The 17,011-nt window shown below is 38.3% G+C and overlaps 2 protein-coding genes across 2 annotated transcripts; one reads left to right on the forward strand and one right to left on the reverse strand.

Moving 5' to 3' along the window:
* The first annotated feature begins 1,034 nt into the window (after positions 1–1,034).
* On the forward strand, positions 1,035–7,384 carry LOC114366246 (probable chitinase 2). The gene is made up of 8 exons (XM_028323055.1): positions 1,035–1,115; positions 1,848–2,018; positions 4,114–4,214; positions 4,537–4,802; positions 5,433–5,593; positions 5,874–6,028; positions 6,398–6,662; positions 7,122–7,384. Exons 1-8 carry the CDS (start codon positions 1,052–1,054, stop codon positions 7,232–7,234), a joined length of 1,296 nt encoding a protein of 431 aa, XP_028178856.1. The 5' UTR covers positions 1,035–1,051; the 3' UTR covers positions 7,235–7,384.
* A 97-nt stretch (positions 7,385–7,481) lies between these two features.
* Positions 7,482–14,978, reverse strand: LOC114366241 (neuronal acetylcholine receptor subunit NtR). The gene is made up of 12 exons (XM_028323045.1): positions 14,820–14,978; positions 14,118–14,321; positions 13,101–13,232; positions 12,501–12,647; positions 11,939–12,138; positions 11,675–11,781; positions 11,456–11,587; positions 11,142–11,244; positions 10,756–10,957; positions 9,841–9,987; positions 9,216–9,376; positions 7,482–7,812 (listed from the first exon to the last, which is right to left on the reverse strand). The coding sequence occupies exons 1-12, from the start codon at positions 14,896–14,898 to the stop codon at positions 7,600–7,602; spliced, it is 1,827 nt and encodes a 608-aa protein (XP_028178846.1). The 5' UTR covers positions 14,899–14,978; the 3' UTR covers positions 7,482–7,599.
* Positions 14,979–17,011: the final 2,033 nt, after the last annotated feature.

A 17,011-nucleotide genomic window follows, 5' to 3' on the forward strand; every position in this document is an offset into this window, starting at 1 on the left:
CAGTTTTTTGCCTAAAATCGAGCAAAACTCGTCATACATACAGACTACAGTGTTGTCATTTTTCTACATGATTATATAACCCAAAAGCATCACAAGAAAGACAGATTAGATTTTTAATGCAGTAATGTAATTTTATAAAGTAGGCATTGTAATCAGCATGCCACCTGAACCAAGCACAGATGAATCAAGTATTTGCCTTCGTCACACCGGGTTCTAAGCCAACCAGCTCCACGTCTGCCTTCTAGCTCATCCGTTGCAAGATGGGCTTGCCTCCACGCCAGAAACCAGACTCTCATGATTAAAACCTGACCAGTTATGGTCAAGAACAGCTCACGCCATATGAATCAGTATTTTATGCCGGACACTGCTTATTTATTTTTTTGCGAACAAACTAACTTAATTAAAATTATGACACATTTTTTTTGTAGAAGGACAACTCATTAGCTTTCGAAATAATTTTAATTTATATTGATATATCAAAAGGAAAATGCTACATCAACCATTTTGTTCCGGAAAATGGCTAACGGACACACCATATGAATCAGAGAATCACACTTCAAATATTTTTATTTTGTATAAAGACAGCAATTATGTCAAAAATGTTATTTGCGCCAGATAGGGCTATATAGCTAAGCTATATGAAAAAAAATAATGCATGCCATTTTGTTAGTTGGTTACAGAACTATACCCAAAGACATCGAAAATTTTGCCTCCGAAGAAATACCCAGATGATACAATTTTTTTATTTTTTCGAATATTTTAATGAGAAATTACATTTCCATAAGTAGTCACGTTAAGATAATAAAAATGGAATTTCTATATGTACTAAAAGTCACGTTAAACTAGATTTCACTACGCGTAATTTTTTGTAGCTGCTAATGTTTATTTATATGCAGTGTATAATTTAGGCTGTAACTATGCGATAAAAGTAATTGATTTGTAGTTTTATCAATTTAGTAGCGTCATTCATAAATTATCTGATAAAAGGAATGTATATATTCTTGTAATAGCAGTCTTGAATGCCATAGCTAAGTTCGAACCAGGCTTCACTATGGGATTGATTCTATTATTTGTGTTGAGTTTTTGTGCCAGTGCGGTGTTCGCGAATGACGATAGTAATATCCAATTTTATTTTGTTTTAGAGATTAACAGGAACATGTAGAAAAAAAAGCTTCCTTCCATAGTTCAAGTTTAACTTCCATGTCGAACTGACATGTGACATGACCATACCCTCTGCAGCAAGCCATAGCTCTTTTCAGATTACCAGTTGATTCAATTTCAGATGCTTTATCTGCAAATGTATCACAAATCCAACCTTATCATTGGGAAGTTCACACCATCAATCAACATCAAATAATGAATTGAATTATTATCGTCAGCCTATAGCAGTCTATTGCTGGGTATATGCCTCAAAATATGCCGGTAGACGACCTCAAAGGTAGCAGAATAGCGCTGGATGCAGGCCGCTACCAATCAATCTTATTTTGAAATCATTGGTGGAGGCCTATATTTAGCAGTGGATGTCCTATGGCTGAAATGATGATAGATAATGAATAACATGCCATATGACTCTGTCTTCAGCTTGTCGTCACTTCATCCAGCTAGAGAGCGTCCTACAACCTATGCTGATGTATTGCACAAATTACTGATAGGTCCGTTAACCTCTTGTACTAAGCAAAATATTACGAGCGGCTCCACCATTAGTCTAGCGGAGGCGGGATTTGAACAACCGTCCTTCGATCTTAAGTCGGCTAGTCGGACACCTTTCTCCGTTCGGCTATAGTCGCTTCAGTATCATATCAACTAATCTAAGATATTGGCTACATAATATTAACCTCTTCTTACAGAAATAGTAGTCTGCTACTATGGCACATGGGCGACATACCGGACTGGCTTGGGCAAGTTCGACGTAGACGACATCGACCCATTCCTCTGCACGCATCTGGTGTATGCCTTCATCGGCATCGACGCTGAAGGAACAGCTCAGGCGCTTGACCCTGAACTTGATGTTGAAAGAGGTTAGTGCAAAAATTGGTATCCTTCCGTTTGGCCAAATTACTTTTCGCCAAATTTCACTTCGCAAACAACTTATCGCCAAAGTTTCATTTCCCAAATCAACTTTTAGCAACTGTACTTTTCGCAAATAAATAATTTGGTCAAATTATCATTTGGCCAAATTTTACTTGGCAAACGTTTATATAGCAAATGTTTTATGTTGCCAAATATTATATCCCAAATAATTTGTTTGGCCAAATTGACACTTCACATACTTACCCACCGTTACCCACAAATCAAAGTATAAGGCACATGATCATGGTTTTCACAAGAATTTTATGTAAAACATTGCAGGAAATAGTATGATTGCAAAAAGTAGGTATTACAGAAAAAAGTAGGTTAGGTTAGGTTAGAACAGTGACCCTTAATGCGCGAAGGCGAGCGAAGCGTGCCGCGTCAGCGGCCGCCGAGCGCTAGAATCACCTCTATTGTTAATGAATCGTTTGGAAATTTCGATAAAAAGAATGAAATAAGGAAATTAATGTAGAACAAATTTTATATTAACTACCCACTAAACAAAATAATAACCACAAGCTAATTTGTATCCATTCTATGCACCAATCAAATTATTTTGTAAATAGTTTATCGTGAAATATTTTTGCCTAATGAAACATTTGGCAAACCATACTTTGCCAAACAATAATTTGCTAAACAATAATATGCCAAAAACAACATTTGCGAATTAAAAGTTTGCAATAAGTTGCTTTGCCAAATGAGAATTTGCCAAATGAAAATTTGCGAAACGTTGTTTGCGATGTGATAATTTGGGAAACGTTTTTTGGCCAAACATTAGTAATCCGCAAAAATTAGATAGGAGTAGAAGAAAATCTATATTATTATACAAAGTGCGCTCGGGCAACTCTCATAGACAATGCTCACGGGCACGATATTGCCAATAGCGCGCGAAGTGTCGCGTAACAGTCTAAACACAAACTAGTGCGAGCTTGAATGCCTTGTCTGTGTGCGTATGCAAAATGAAGTATTATCGGCAACAGTGTTAACTGCCCATTGCCGGTCATATCGTCTCGTTCTAATCGCAAAGAATCACCATTTGATGAAAGCGAGAGCAAAAACGGAAATGGATGGATAGGACACTGTGGCCGTGATGATCGTCTTCTGTTACTACCTATCTGTTTTATGGTTAGTGCTCGTGAAAATTGATGTTTATCATCTCAATTTGCAAACAAAATTGACTTTGAACTGTACATAAACATTACTACCTACCTACTTTGCAATTAAAAATGGGTTTATAAAATATAAAAAGACAGACTTCCTTTTTACAGTACCTACTTAGATTTGTATTTTAATCGTGAAATCATCTATTATAGCCTTCTTGCTGGCGATTCATGTTAGCAATGTATTATCATAATTACTCTAAAATCAAACGGAATAGGGAATAGTCTCCACTAAGACCTATCAAAACGAACGTTGATTCTTTCATTTGTTTTTCTATGATACTATACTGGTCATCACAAAAATCGGCCCACGTTTTACAGGAAAACTCGTTTCTACTGACACAATCATGGTGCCCCAACAATATTGGTGTTATTTGAAAGCCCAATAAATATCCTTAAAAAAAAAACACATTTAATTTCTTAATAAACGATCATCATCATCTTCATCATCAAATGTGACTTGAAAAAAGACCTCACTTTGGACTCACCTCTGGGATCAATTAGACCAATTTTTATGGTTAGAAAACCAAATAATGATCTCACGTGTCCTCTTTAACAGATGAATAGCGATTAATCCCAACTTAACAGTTTTACAGCCATAAAAGTTGGCTCAAGCGTAACTACCTATTTTTTGGAGAAGTGACTCTGGATTCTTCTACAGACACATTTTTGGGGTAAAAACCTTTCCTTTAATGAAATGAAGTTTAGAACTAAGCTTTTAAATGGTGCCAATATTAGTGGGAAGTGGGGATGCATACGTTTGAAAGTGCTTGTCGCGGGAGGGTCGATTTTTGTAATGACCAGTGTAGTAAATCCCATGTCGATCCTCAATTTTCCGACTATCTAAACCTACTAACAGACTTTGAAAAAAAAAAAACAACAGGTAACTTCAAGAACTTCACTTCGTTGAAAGAAAAGAACCCGAACCTCAAAACGCTTGTAGCTGTCGGAGGATGGAGCGAAGGGTCAGCTAATTACTCTATTGTAAGTTTCTACTTACTTTTACTTTTCTACAACTACATTTTGTTATCTGCCTTAATTGTATTTCGTTTATGGCATTAATTAACATACTTAAGATTTGGAATTAGGCACCTACCTAATCAATTTTACTAACAAAGTAGCAGACAGTTTAATTGCTGATGCAAATCAGCTTAGAAAACGGCTTAGTAACATACAAATGTAGGTACTATAATGCAGATTATCTCTAAGTATCAATGTTGAATAGGCCGTAATGTACCCCAATATCCAAACTAAGTAGCAACAGGAATAGGTACAACTTATTTTACAATATTAAATATTATTTCAGATGGCAGCAGAACCAGAATATCGGCAGAACTTCATCAACACCTCTCTGGCATTGATACTGGAATACAACTTCGATGGTCTGGACGTAGACTGGGAGTACCCCAATCGCAGAGACACGGTGCATGGTGAAGACGACATTGAGAACTTCAGCACTCTCCTTAAGGAGTTGAGGGAGGAATTCGATAATTACGGTCTACTGCTGACAGTCGCTGTATCTGCTGTGGAGGAAGCTGCTGTGCAGTCTTATGACGTTCCAAGTGTTGCCAAGTATGTTCTTTCATCCTAAGTTTTTTAATATTTTGCGCCGTAGATGGCGTATCAGTTGTTTTTGTGTTGAGGCTAATGTTAGTGAGATGAGCAAGACAATTTGTGCCTAGAGTCTTTAATCTATGTCTCTATAGCACAAAGTATAATATCGCTATAGCACAAAATCTACTTAGTTTCGGGTTAGTTGAAATAACGCACAAACGTGGTGTTATAAATAAAGACTTTCACAAAATAAATAAATTACACTAATGCCCGTTTTCACCTCCAATCCCTAATTTTTAAGTGACCCCTATGAAAACAAAATTCCTGTTATGTGTTACCATAGAGGTCACTTAAAAATTAGGGATTGATGGTGAAATCGGGCATAAGTATACTATTAGAGACATCATTTGCTATTATCACAGACCAGTAGGCCTAAGATGCGCGCCGTGATAACTTTTATCGACGTCAAAATATATGGGCAAAATCGATAAAATGGCGTGATAACCGCTTATCGTGGCGCGCATCTTAGGCCTACTGTTATTGAATCTTGAGCGTTCAAGACTACTGGCACTACTTATCTCTTCTGTTACTCGAATTCTTTATTATATTCCACTGTATGCATTATAATAATCCATCTTTCCACACCAGGTACGTAGACTACATTGGCGTCATGACATACGACATGCACGGCTCCTGGGACTCCGTGACCGGCCACAACGCGCCTCTGTTCATAAGTGAAGGCGAGAGTGCTGAGAACGAAACCACTCTGTACAACGTCAATAACGCTGTCAAGTATTGGCTTAGTGCAGGTAATGACCTTCAGATCTTTGAGAAACAATACTTCGTAAAACAAGTATTTTTGATCTCGAAGATGCTCTTCTCAACTTCTTCTCTTCGTCGCTACACTTTTGACGAGTGGTCGTGGTCGTTACATCTGGTTTGGTTGCAAGCCTCGCAATCCGCCGCCATTCCTCCAGCATAGCAGCCTTCCTTTGAGTTATTCAGACCAATGATTGCGGCTTCAAATTAATCTGTCCAATCTATGGGCACTAAAAATTTCTTCACCTTAACCTTCCTTTATTATTCCAGGATGTCCTCCCGATAAGTTGGTTATGGGGGTTCCATTCTACGGGCGCACATTCAACCTGAGTGACCCTTCGGTTAACGCTCCAAATTCAGCTTCTAACGGAGCTGGTCTCGCCGGTCCTTACACTGCTGAAAGTGGATATGTTGGGTATAACGAGGTAAGTGCTGCTTAAATCTGTCTAGTTAAACAATATTATGTTAGTTAATGAGCAAAGGGTCATAATAATCGACCACTTTATTCATCAAGAAGGTTTTTTACAACAGGATAAAATCCTTGAATGAAGATCAGGCATTAGAATTAGCCTAACGTGAGAAGACTATGTAGATCAGCCTACTAACTTCATAAGATTCTCTACTATATGGCAACACTCGTATAAGATAAGGGAGCATTTATATAAAACTCAATTACTACAGCTACTAATTCACAATTACTAATTCACATGAATTCAATAATGATTCCTACTTTATAGCAAAAGATGTCACTGCTTCATTGACGTATGTATGAATCATCTTTTTCTTGTTCACAGTTCTGCTATATCCTTCAGAACGAGTCTTCTTGGACCGTCCAAACCGACAACCTTGCCAAAGTGCCTTACGCCTTCCTCGACTACAACTGGGTATCTTTCGATAACGTTGAATCCATCACCACCAAAGTGGAGTACGCCAACAGCTTCAACCTTCGCGGCATCATGCTCTGGAGTATCGAGACTGATGACTTCCACGGCCTCTGTGGAGAGGGAACATTCCCTCTGCTGAACACCATCAACACAGTTCTAGCTAAAGGCTCATCAGGTACGACATCCGAACTAGATACTACTACAACTACTAACAGTGATGAGAAATTTTATACCCGGTGAGATTACAAAATAAAAACAGTCCGTGTAGTGTGCGACTGTGCTTATCGAAATACTCGTAATAATATAAGGGGTTGAAATAGGTTTTATCCTTTCTTATAGACTGATTGATAGCTAAATACTCAACTATTAATTGCTACAATTTTTAAAATATTTGATGTTTTGCAATATTGGCCCTCTCGGGCATGCAAATTGATCCTAGCTGATCTCTGATCAGATTGTAACAGTGGTAGGTACATATAACCCGATAATTTATGTTATTGTATTAACTCATTCAAGGTTAATATTATACTAGCTGCTATCTAAAAGGCTGCTATTGTCTAGTAAATTCATGTATAAGTTTGACTGAATGTTATGAAAAAGGATCAATTCAAATTACTTCCTTAATTTATTTCAGAAGCCGGACCCAACAACCCTCCTGGCAATCACGGCCCTCCTGGCCATCACGGCCCTCCTGGCCGTCACGGCCCTCCTGGCCATAACAACCCTCCTCATCATCACCATCATTAAATATGGAAACCTACTTCCAGGCCCTTAAAAGAAGAATTGAAGACAAATCTATAGTACAAGTATTATGAATCTCCTAGAGTCCAAGGAAATGGCACTCTTTTCATAATTAACAACGTTAACAAGGCAAAGTAAATAAAAAATATGTTTCTGCAAAGTTAGAGTAGGCGCACACAGTTGATTTTTCGTCGGCCGATAGTTTAGTCGGGCAGTTGATCAGTATGGGCATGTATGGGAGTGCGCACACTACGCCAATTCGATTTGGCCGATTCTTCATACAATTTAAAATAGGGCACAACTATCGGCCAACTAAAAATCAACGGTGTGCGCCTACTCTTATTGTTTAATTTCGAGACATAACTTCATCTTTAATAGTGTAAGCCTAACATTACGGCGAACGTCACAGAGTAGACAACAAACAAGATCTTGTCAACTACTTCTGCGAATTCCTCCTTCTCACAGTACTTGTTGGCTTCAGTCTGCATCTCTTCCACATTGCTCTTGCCTTGGTCTATTTCGCAGTAATCTTCATCGTCTTGAGTCGAATACCCTTCATTGATCGTGTTGTAGTTTCTGCAGATCTGATGGAAAATAGTGTTACAGATCAGAAGAATCCCAGATTTAAAATTTAGAAAATTCAATTTGATATTTAACCTCGTAAGCCCGGATGTGCCTCAGAAGGAACTGAAACTTTGTAGTCAGTAACGCCGAGACATTTTCGGAGGTGAATTGTAAGTATCGCCGGATGTGCCCTCAGAGGAACTAAAACTTTAGCGATAATTTTAAGTTCAAAAATTCGCGCCTATTGAATAAAAAGAGTGATAGTCTATGGCTTAAAGTATTCAAAATCAGGTACCCGAACTTATTAATGTAAAAAAAACAAAATGTCACTGTCAAATTATCATTTTTCTCTGACAAGATGGTTCTTTCGAGAGGACGTGATGTACGATTAATTTTTTTTTCTTCACGTAAACGTAGTTTAATTGAAAGATCAACCAGTATAATTTAAGTTAAAATACTGCCAAACAAGCAAAAAAAATTTTTTACCAATTCGAAGAAGTTTTGTAAGATTTTTTTTCGTTTGAAAATAATAGTTCTTTGCAAGGAACATTCGGTCTTGATGGTGAAAGTTTTATTTTTGTATATTTTTTCTATTAAGATGGATTGAATATTGGACTTTTAAAATTATGATATGATTGAGAAAATTTACCATGAGAACGTTCTGATTTTTAGTTTAAGAAATATTATAATTAACATGAATATTCACTTTACTTCTTATACATTCTAACCTATCATTATTGTATGTTATAAAACCGATAGTACTTTTAAAAGTACTAATAATGAAACATTAAATAAAATTAAAATACTTTTGCCTTTTCAGTTACATTTATTTATATCATTATTGTATCTTTATGTAGTATTAATTTATTAAGGAGGTTACATTTATGTTTTACTTTAAAGTATAAAATACAATTTATATACTTTTTCTTTTTAAAGTCTGTGTTCTTTTAAGAGAAAACATTTTTTTATTATTTTTTACCTAAAATAAACTCTATGCACTATTATATAGGGTCCCTGAAAATATGGGTGCAAAAGAAAATCTCTAACATAGAAATTTTTTTACTCGAAGTGCTCGGCGTTTACGACTTCAAATTGTTCGTTCTTCTGAAAGCACATTCGGCGATACTTAGAAGTCGACAAAATTTGCTCTTCGGTCTTACGAGGTTAAGTGCTTAGATTCACCGCGATCTATGAGACTGGCAGCGGCATTTCTAAGTTGTATAGAGAACTAGCTAGCTAGCATAGACAGGCTATTTGAATTTGCATTTCCTAAATTGGCAACACAAGTCTAAGTTAAATGATACTGTAACTGTATATTTCCCAAAAAATAAATAAATAATATGCAATTTATTATTCTCACAGAACTCAGAGTAGGTATTTGATTAAAAAAAAATGAAAGTTAAGATAATGAGCATAACCATACCTTGATAACTGGCAAACAACACACCGCCCTAAACCAATAAGCGGAGAGTAGATTTTGCATTACCATTGTCTTGCACAACCTTTCGGCGACAGAAGTCATCATTATCACTTGAAGCAGCATCGCCAGTAGAATGCCTCCTAACACCGTTATGTAGAGTACCACTGGAAAGAAGGTGATGATCCAGTTTTAAGTAAGAGCCAAAACACACAAGGCATTTCGGCGGCGGTGTCGCTGCGCGTCTTAGATCATTGGTTCCCAAACTTATTTGAGACGCGCCCCCTTTCGACCATAGAAAAAATATCCGCGCCCCCCCTCTTCAAGTCAAGATTATTTATTGGTCGTATCAAGCAGTCTGGAATGCATTCTCTCAGCGGTCGCAGGTTTTTTTATACTTAACTTACTTACTTAAGTACACAGATGGCCCGCGCCCCCTTTAAAGGTCTTTGCGCCTCCCCTGGGGGGCGCGCCCCCACTTTAGGAACCAATATCTTAGATAGAAATATCTGTTGCGGGCACACGAACAGGACGCGCAGCAACGCATCGTTGCTTTGGCTCTAAGCCTATATTATAAAATTGTATCTCAGTATTTTTTAAGTATAAAAAAGGTTCATGAAATAATACTTACAAATCGTAGGAATAGTGTGACAAGGCATCATGTACTCGATGTAACATAATCCAATACAAATGAGTATGGTAGCTCCAGCATAGAACCAAACTCGGGACATTTGAAGCGGCTTATTCCAGAACGACATTAAGACGAAGGTCACCAGCACTGGAACAATACACAATTAAGGGCCATACCAGACATGCTACTTAGCATCGGCTATCGGTGATTTTGCGACTGTATCGATACTGCCAGAGTAAATACAAATGAGTAGGTCATGTTCATAGAAACGCACCGAGCACGGTTTGTATGTGAGCGCGTCAATACCGTACAAACCGCGCTCGGTGCGTTTCTATGAAGATGACCTACTCATTTGTATTTACTCTGATACTGCATCGCGATTTCGCGTCTTTTTGCGTTCGGACGCCGTATCGGAATCGTGCGTTTTAGCAACTCTATCGAAGCAGTATCAGTTTTACTACCTGTGATCTAGGTGTACGATATATCTAAAAGGAAGAGACATAGTTATTAGGTTTAATCCAAAAAAATAATATACAGTATACATTTTCTCCTTCTGCACTTGCCATAAATTAGGCCTTGTCCAAGAAGGCGAATTCGTCGCGAATGTCTTCGCGCGTAGAATAATACACGCGTTGGTGAGAGAGATACTAGCAGCCAATACATTGGTCCATAAGACACGCGCGAGTCGAATTTTCAACTGATTCTATGCGCGAAGACATTCGCGGTAAATTCGCCCTCCTGGACAAGGCCTTAGTTGATACGTTTACGTACTATAGCCTATAGGCCACATTTCCAGCAACCCATTTCATGTCGTCTCGTTATATCGCAAAGAATCACCATTTAATTTTGATGAGAGCGAGAGAAAAATGGAACTGGGTAGCTGGAACTGTGGCCCACTGTACATCAAGGTCTTACCAAGTAAAGGGGTGTAGAATACAATGTTGTAATTCGTCGGCTTCCTCTGAAAGTCCAGATTGAGTACCAGCCGGTCCCCATGGTGGGTGGTATTCACTTTGCTACGAGGATACATTCGGTACCACTTCACTGCTGGTACAATGAATTGCGTGATCTTGGTCACCTCCCATTCGTTTTCGACCAAGTCATCTTGGTATATGAACTGTAAAATATAAGATGTTTGTAATAATAAAAAAAGTATTATTGAATTGATATTACTAAATTACTAAAAATCATATTACGATTTATGAAAATTAGTATGCCATTTGGAGAAGGGATGTAACAAAATGTACACAAAAGGCTTCACAAATTATAAAAAAGAGCAATTAGAATTTGAATCAACTTACTGCTAGACGTAGCATGTCGTAAGTCAATATTGATAAGAAAATCGTCTCGTGCGCTTCCCAAGGCTGTATCACGATGGAGCACGAGTAGCTGTCATGGGGCCAGCTGTAGACATGAAGAATATTTTAGAAGCACTTCTTGGCTGCAAAATGCTTTTGTTTATGGGACAGGAGGCAAACGATTAGTTGGATCACCTGATGGTATGAAATCTACATAGTAGTGGTGCGGTAAACGCGCCACAGTGGCGCCACTGCATCGTTCCTCACGTCTCTAATTTGAAGGCGCCTTAACTCTATTTATATCTTGAAAAACTCACCTATTATAGATAGTAGTTTCAGTGAAACACCACGAATCTATGGTAGCTTTCGAGTGGAATATGGCATAGCCGTCAGGGTACACCCAAATCAGTTCGTGGCCGATAGTTTTTAACGCGTCCAAGTTGTCAGCGCTGAAAAATAAAAAAGTTCATTATGTAAGAGCCCCAATAGAAAATTAAAGACCCCACGTTAAGGTTGTTGTAAAACATTAAACTTACTTATAAACCTGGAACATCGGTCTCCAAATCTGACCTTGGCGGTATGACACACTGGATACATTATTGAATTTCGAAGGCTCCCACGCAAGGTTTTCATCTATCCAGAACTGAAACAATAGTTTAATTCAAACGAAAAACATTGTTACTACCAGTTTAAGATTCCCCCGGAACAATATGCTTTATAGGCGGTAAAGCTGAAGATCCTGGCTACACAGAAGTTGCAGCGGTGTGAACGAGAGATGGGAATAGTCCCGTAATACTTACAGTAATCAAACTTATCCCCGTCGTAAGCTTAGATTCAAACGCGTTGTACTTGAGTCCAGTGATGTTGACATGCACAGACACACTGACATTGGGACCCGGTGCCATATTCGGACTCCTGTATTTCAGTAGATCCTCCTTCAGTTGCTCGGAGTCAGACAGTCTTCTCTTTATTTCTTTTGAGTGTCTTGTTTCGTTGGAACCTTTAAATAATTAATGTTACAATAAATTTTACATAAGAAGCTTGAAATTATTAATAGGAGGTTTTACCTTATAAAATATTTCAAAGCTTATAATTACGGGCCAAGCAATATACTGGCTTTAGTACAGCCAAGTATGGAAGCTGGAAACATTGATTTTCGGATAGATGTTTTTGGTACCATTTGATAGAGTTCGTGACGTGAAGATAGAAGAAGACACTTTCAAGATCAGTAACTGGTTTTTCGATCTAATGTACGAGTAGTTTAGGAATAATCAAGTGAGATCACTTATCGTTTCCACTCTGTAAAACTTTCGGGAGATAAAAGTACGGTGAAATGTGATGTGTTGCCAAAATTAGTCTTACCTTCTCCCGGTCTTGGGCAATCGTACAAGAACTTCGCTTCAACGCCATTCCACGCTGCGAAGCTGAAGAACTTGATGTCAAGAGGGGACACGTCATAGTATTTGATTATTGGTGCCGTTGCTCCTTCTCTTGAGAATTCTATTAGGTCTGTAAAAAGAAGAAGATTGCACAAAATGTAGTAAGAATTTACTGATAATCTAACTCAAAGGATATCCAGAACCAATATTTTTAGTTTTTGGATTTTGTAATGTTTTGGGTATTCTCCTGATTCCTTAAGGCCTTTTATACTTTGATCAATTAAAGATGGAATTGTTTACCCTGTCTCTATTGTATTATTTAGTCAACAGCTGTCAAGTACGAGCTCTCGATACCACGATCTTCATCTTGTCTATTTGCCTATACTGAGACTCACTTGTTGAGAAATCCAAGCGAGATTTTCGAGCATTATCTACTCAGAGTCTGCCATGATAATTTTAATGAAGTCAGCAAATCTAAGGTAAGTATCTAATACATATAATTTGCTGTTACTTCTAATATCGAATTATTTTAATTACAGAAGCTCTTTGACTATTGAAACGCTGGTTACCATAAAATGCTTACTGTCTTTAAGCCGTATGTAGAATCCTCGCAGTTCCACAGCTGAAAGTATACCAACTGTGACCGATGATGCCTTGGCGTTCCTCTTTAGGTTTCTACGTAGCTCTGTGAACTTATTTCCACCACCACCAACCACTGGAATCACAACAAAACATCAAGCTTAACAACTGTGCTGTAGTAACGACTCTATACCTAGCTCAGAAGAGCTAGTCAGCAATGGGAAGAATCCCACCGCTGCTCTTCCTGTATAGCCAGGATCTACAGCTTGACTGCCAACTAAAACCCAACCAGTGAAGGCCATGTTTCTCCCGGGGAAAAGTAAACTGTCATAGGATATAGTACGCAACGAAATGAATCAGAAGAACATGAGGAAGTGTTATGGATAGACTTCCCTCCAGTGCAAAGTGAAGGACAGGTGACCAACAAAGTATAATGTACTGGAAAAAGGTGCTATTTTGCAACAACAATGTATAGTCTGCAGGCTTTTTATTCACCTATTTCATAAACTGGATCATTATGATCCGGGTACGCCACTGAAGACAGCAGGATATTCCCGTTGCTGCCAGCTTGGATTGCGATCTGAAGTACTAGTTTAAAATAGGTACTCATTTGCTACAAAAATGTATAGTTCCATGTGCCTTTATTTACCTATTTCATATACCGGATCATTATGATCTGGGTACGCCACAGAAGACAGCAGGATATTCCCTCTTCTCCCAGCTTGGATTGCGATCTGCAGTACCAGTTTAAAATAGGTACTTATTTACTACAAAAATTTATAGTACGATGTGCTAAAGCCCGGTCTGTGAGCACGTAGAATTTTGTCCAATGATCTCAAGCTACCCATCCTTATCGCTCGCGCGTAATTATATTGCTGTCGCGACTGTGCAACGGGCGCCCGCAGTGAGTATGCGAGCGCGACAGCAACCTAATTACGCGCGAGCGATAAGGATGGATAGCTTGGGGTCATTGGACAAAATTCTTCGTGCTCACAGACCAGACTATATCTTCTGTACTTACCTATTTCGTAAACCGGATCATTATGGTCCGGATAGGCTACAGAAGACAGCAGTATATGCCCGTTGCTGCCAGCTTGGATCGCGATGTGCATCTCAAAGGTGACTCCGTCAGAGTTGTAGTTCTTTCTGTCTTCTGCGTCCACGCTGTAGTACGTATCGTAGCTGTAGCCTCGCTGGCAGATGTGTTCTTTGCAATGTGTTGCCACTGAGTGCAAAGGTATAAGTAGAAAAAGTTTAGTATTACATTTTACATCAATAGGTATAATATTGTAAACATACAGACAAAACTTGTTTACTAGAAAACACAGTTACTCTATGTAGATTAAATATTAAAAAAAAAATTTTTTTGAAAGTAGGCTTAATGGTCTTTGGACAATTTCGCAAATTATAGTATTCTAAAATCCTGGATATTGACTCTATTTTCAAAGAGATTACTTACATTAAATAACAGATCATGTTGTTTTATTTTATTTTTGAAGCTTAGTCCAGTCAATATCGATACAATTAACGGCAAACAATGGACTTTAAGGAGTTCAAAAATATATAAGAAGTAGAGATTTTCAGGATTGAAACACACTTCTCTATTAGGAACTTAATAACATAATATAAAAAAAAAACTCGTAGGTAGATACATGCGCGTTTGCTGAGTCGATTTTGACTGGAATATACATAATAATTATTTATACTAAACAAAAATACATACTTTCATACGTGAACGTAAAATTCGATTCCTGAGCATGAACGCCTATCACAAATAAAAATAGAGACAAAAGCCACTTCATTTTTCACTTCACTGTTAAAAACAAACACTACACACGACTGCACTAAACAAAAACGACAGTGTTTTAGCTTTGCCGTAGGATGCATTGACTGAACGGAACTGTGTTGATAAAATTGATCGTTTTTAGGATTCCATACATAAAGGATAAAAACTTCCAGCGATTTGGCCCACTTTTAGCTTGGTCCACGGGGCAAGTCGCCGGATTGAATTTTTTTTCCCGGCAACTGGGCCCACTTTAAGATTTTAGAAGAGAATAGATTTTTGTTGATTTGGTGTTTAATTTTTGAATCAATCATCGAAGGTGTCCCGGAATTTACCGGAAGAAAACATACTGAAAAATTCAAACGCTGGAAGACTCAAAATGAGACCCTATTACCACTATTACCTAAGATTCCACTAGTTGTCTGTCTGTCATCAGGCTGTATCTCATGAACCGTGTTAGCTAGACAGTAGATCTTTTTAGGATGATGATGTACTTATTTCTGTTGCTGCTATAGCAAAAAAGGTTTTGATATTGTATATAATGTTGTACACACGGCCGCAGTGTTAACTATCCATTTCCGTTTTTGCTCTCGCTCTTATCAAATGGCGATTCTTTGCGGTAGAACGAGACGACACTACAATGGTACCGAACAGAACTCTTCGTGCGTAAGTCCGACTCGCACTTGGCTGGTTTTTAAATAACTGATAATAATAATAAAAACAATAGCGGCCTTGAATGATGATGAAAATAATAAAGGAGGAAGAAATCAGGGGAAAATACGCGTAACTGATCCTAATTTTCTATCCCATGGGTTGTGGCAATAAGTAAGTTCATCATGATGGCTTATTTCATGATCTGCCTTAGGCCTCCGCCATGGTTCAACCGGACCGGGACTATTCCCACCTCTTGTTCCCACCGCTGCAACTCTTGTGTAGCCAGGATCTTGCTTGACCGCCAATAAAAACCCAACCAGTGACGTTCAAGTTTGTCCCGGGGGAAAGTTATACTGTCATTGGACCCGCAACGAAATTAATCAGAAGAAACTGTGTTCTAAAAAGCGCGGGCAAAAGCTAGTGAAAAATAAAGAACCTAAGTATTGGTCCAACTAGAGTGTAGTATATTAAAACGGGAAGTGTGATTCGCTTATCGTAACGGATGCATGATAGATGGGTTTGTCCCTACCGATTAAACAGTTAAATAATTGAAGTAGTCTGTTATGAATTTAGTAGGTACCTACCTACAGATTAAACAATATGCTGATGATGAATAAATTCATCATAGAGGATCACACACACCACGAAGATGGATTTAGGGACAGTATAACTTTCCCCCGGGACAAACTTGACCTTCACTGGTTGGGTTTTTATTGGCGGTCATACTGTAGATCCTGGCTATGCAGGTGGGAACGACAAGTGGGAATAGTCCCGTTAAATGATACTGTCAGTGTATAATTGCTAAGTATAAATGTAACGCAACAATGAAATCTATCTTACACGCTCCCTAATTACCCTCAATTATCCTAAACCAACAGAAACATACCTCAAAACGGTCCATTACCATAATATTAGATAACACAGACCTGGGCCGTCTCAAATTACCATCAAATGGTAATAATCCTGGAACAACTCCAAAGGAGTCTCCAATCCGTCGCGTTTCAAAATGATCTTGGCGAAATGCAAATGGTCCGGCGCTAACGTACTTTGGTTTACTTGCTTTAAAGTTGAAGGTTTACACTGTACGATTCGGGAACGGATCGAGAAATGTTTTTTTAATCTACAACGAGGAACTTCTTGACCTGTATGTACCTCACATAATGGAAAGTAGGTCGAAGGTGGAAGATTTCACCCGGAATCCAGATATGTACCATCCTAGACTGCATCCCACTTAACATCAGGTGCGATTGTGGTCAAATACTTGCCTTGTTATGCATAAAAAAAATCCTCAACCACATAGGATATCTTATCTCGACTGTCGGAACACAGCAATGCTACTAAAATTGTTATGGCGACAGACTTACGTAAGATGGTGGTATCCTTGCCATATGTTTGACTCGAAGCGCTGGTAGGGCCCAAAAGATAAGGAGACATGTAAAGTGCCCCATAAGGGCTACCTTTTCTTTTTTTTATTATTT

Source organism: Ostrinia furnacalis, unplaced genomic scaffold, assembly GCF_004193835.3.
Source record: "Ostrinia furnacalis isolate ACB-3 unplaced genomic scaffold, ASM419383v2 OfSCF0593, whole genome shotgun sequence".
Taxonomy (NCBI): Eukaryota; Metazoa; Arthropoda; class Insecta; order Lepidoptera; family Crambidae; genus Ostrinia; species Ostrinia furnacalis.

Bases quoted from the DNA above. Each gene is read 5' to 3' on its own strand.
- LOC114366246 (XM_028323055.1), top strand. From the start codon at position 1,052: ATGGGATTGATTCTATTATTTGTGTTGAGTTTTTGTGCCAGTGCGGTG. The intron at 2,019-4,113 runs GTTAGTGCAAAA...AAAAAACAACAG, and splicing joins TGAACTTGATGTTGAAAGAG to GTAACTTCAAGAACTTCACT. The intron at 6,029-6,397 runs GTAAGTGCTGCT...TCTTGTTCACAG, and splicing joins GATATGTTGGGTATAACGAG to TTCTGCTATATCCTTCAGAA.
- LOC114366241 (XM_028323045.1), bottom strand. From the start codon at position 14,898: ATGAAGTGGCTTTTGTCTCTATTTTTATTTGTGATAGGCGTTCATGCT. The intron at 11,245-11,455 runs GTGAGTTTTTCA...TCATGTCTACAG, and splicing joins GAAACTACTATCTATAATAG to CTGGCCCCATGACAGCTACT. The intron at 9,377-9,840 runs GTAAGTATTATT...CCTTCTTTCCAG, and splicing joins TCACACTATTCCTACGATTT to TGGTACTCTACATAACGGTG.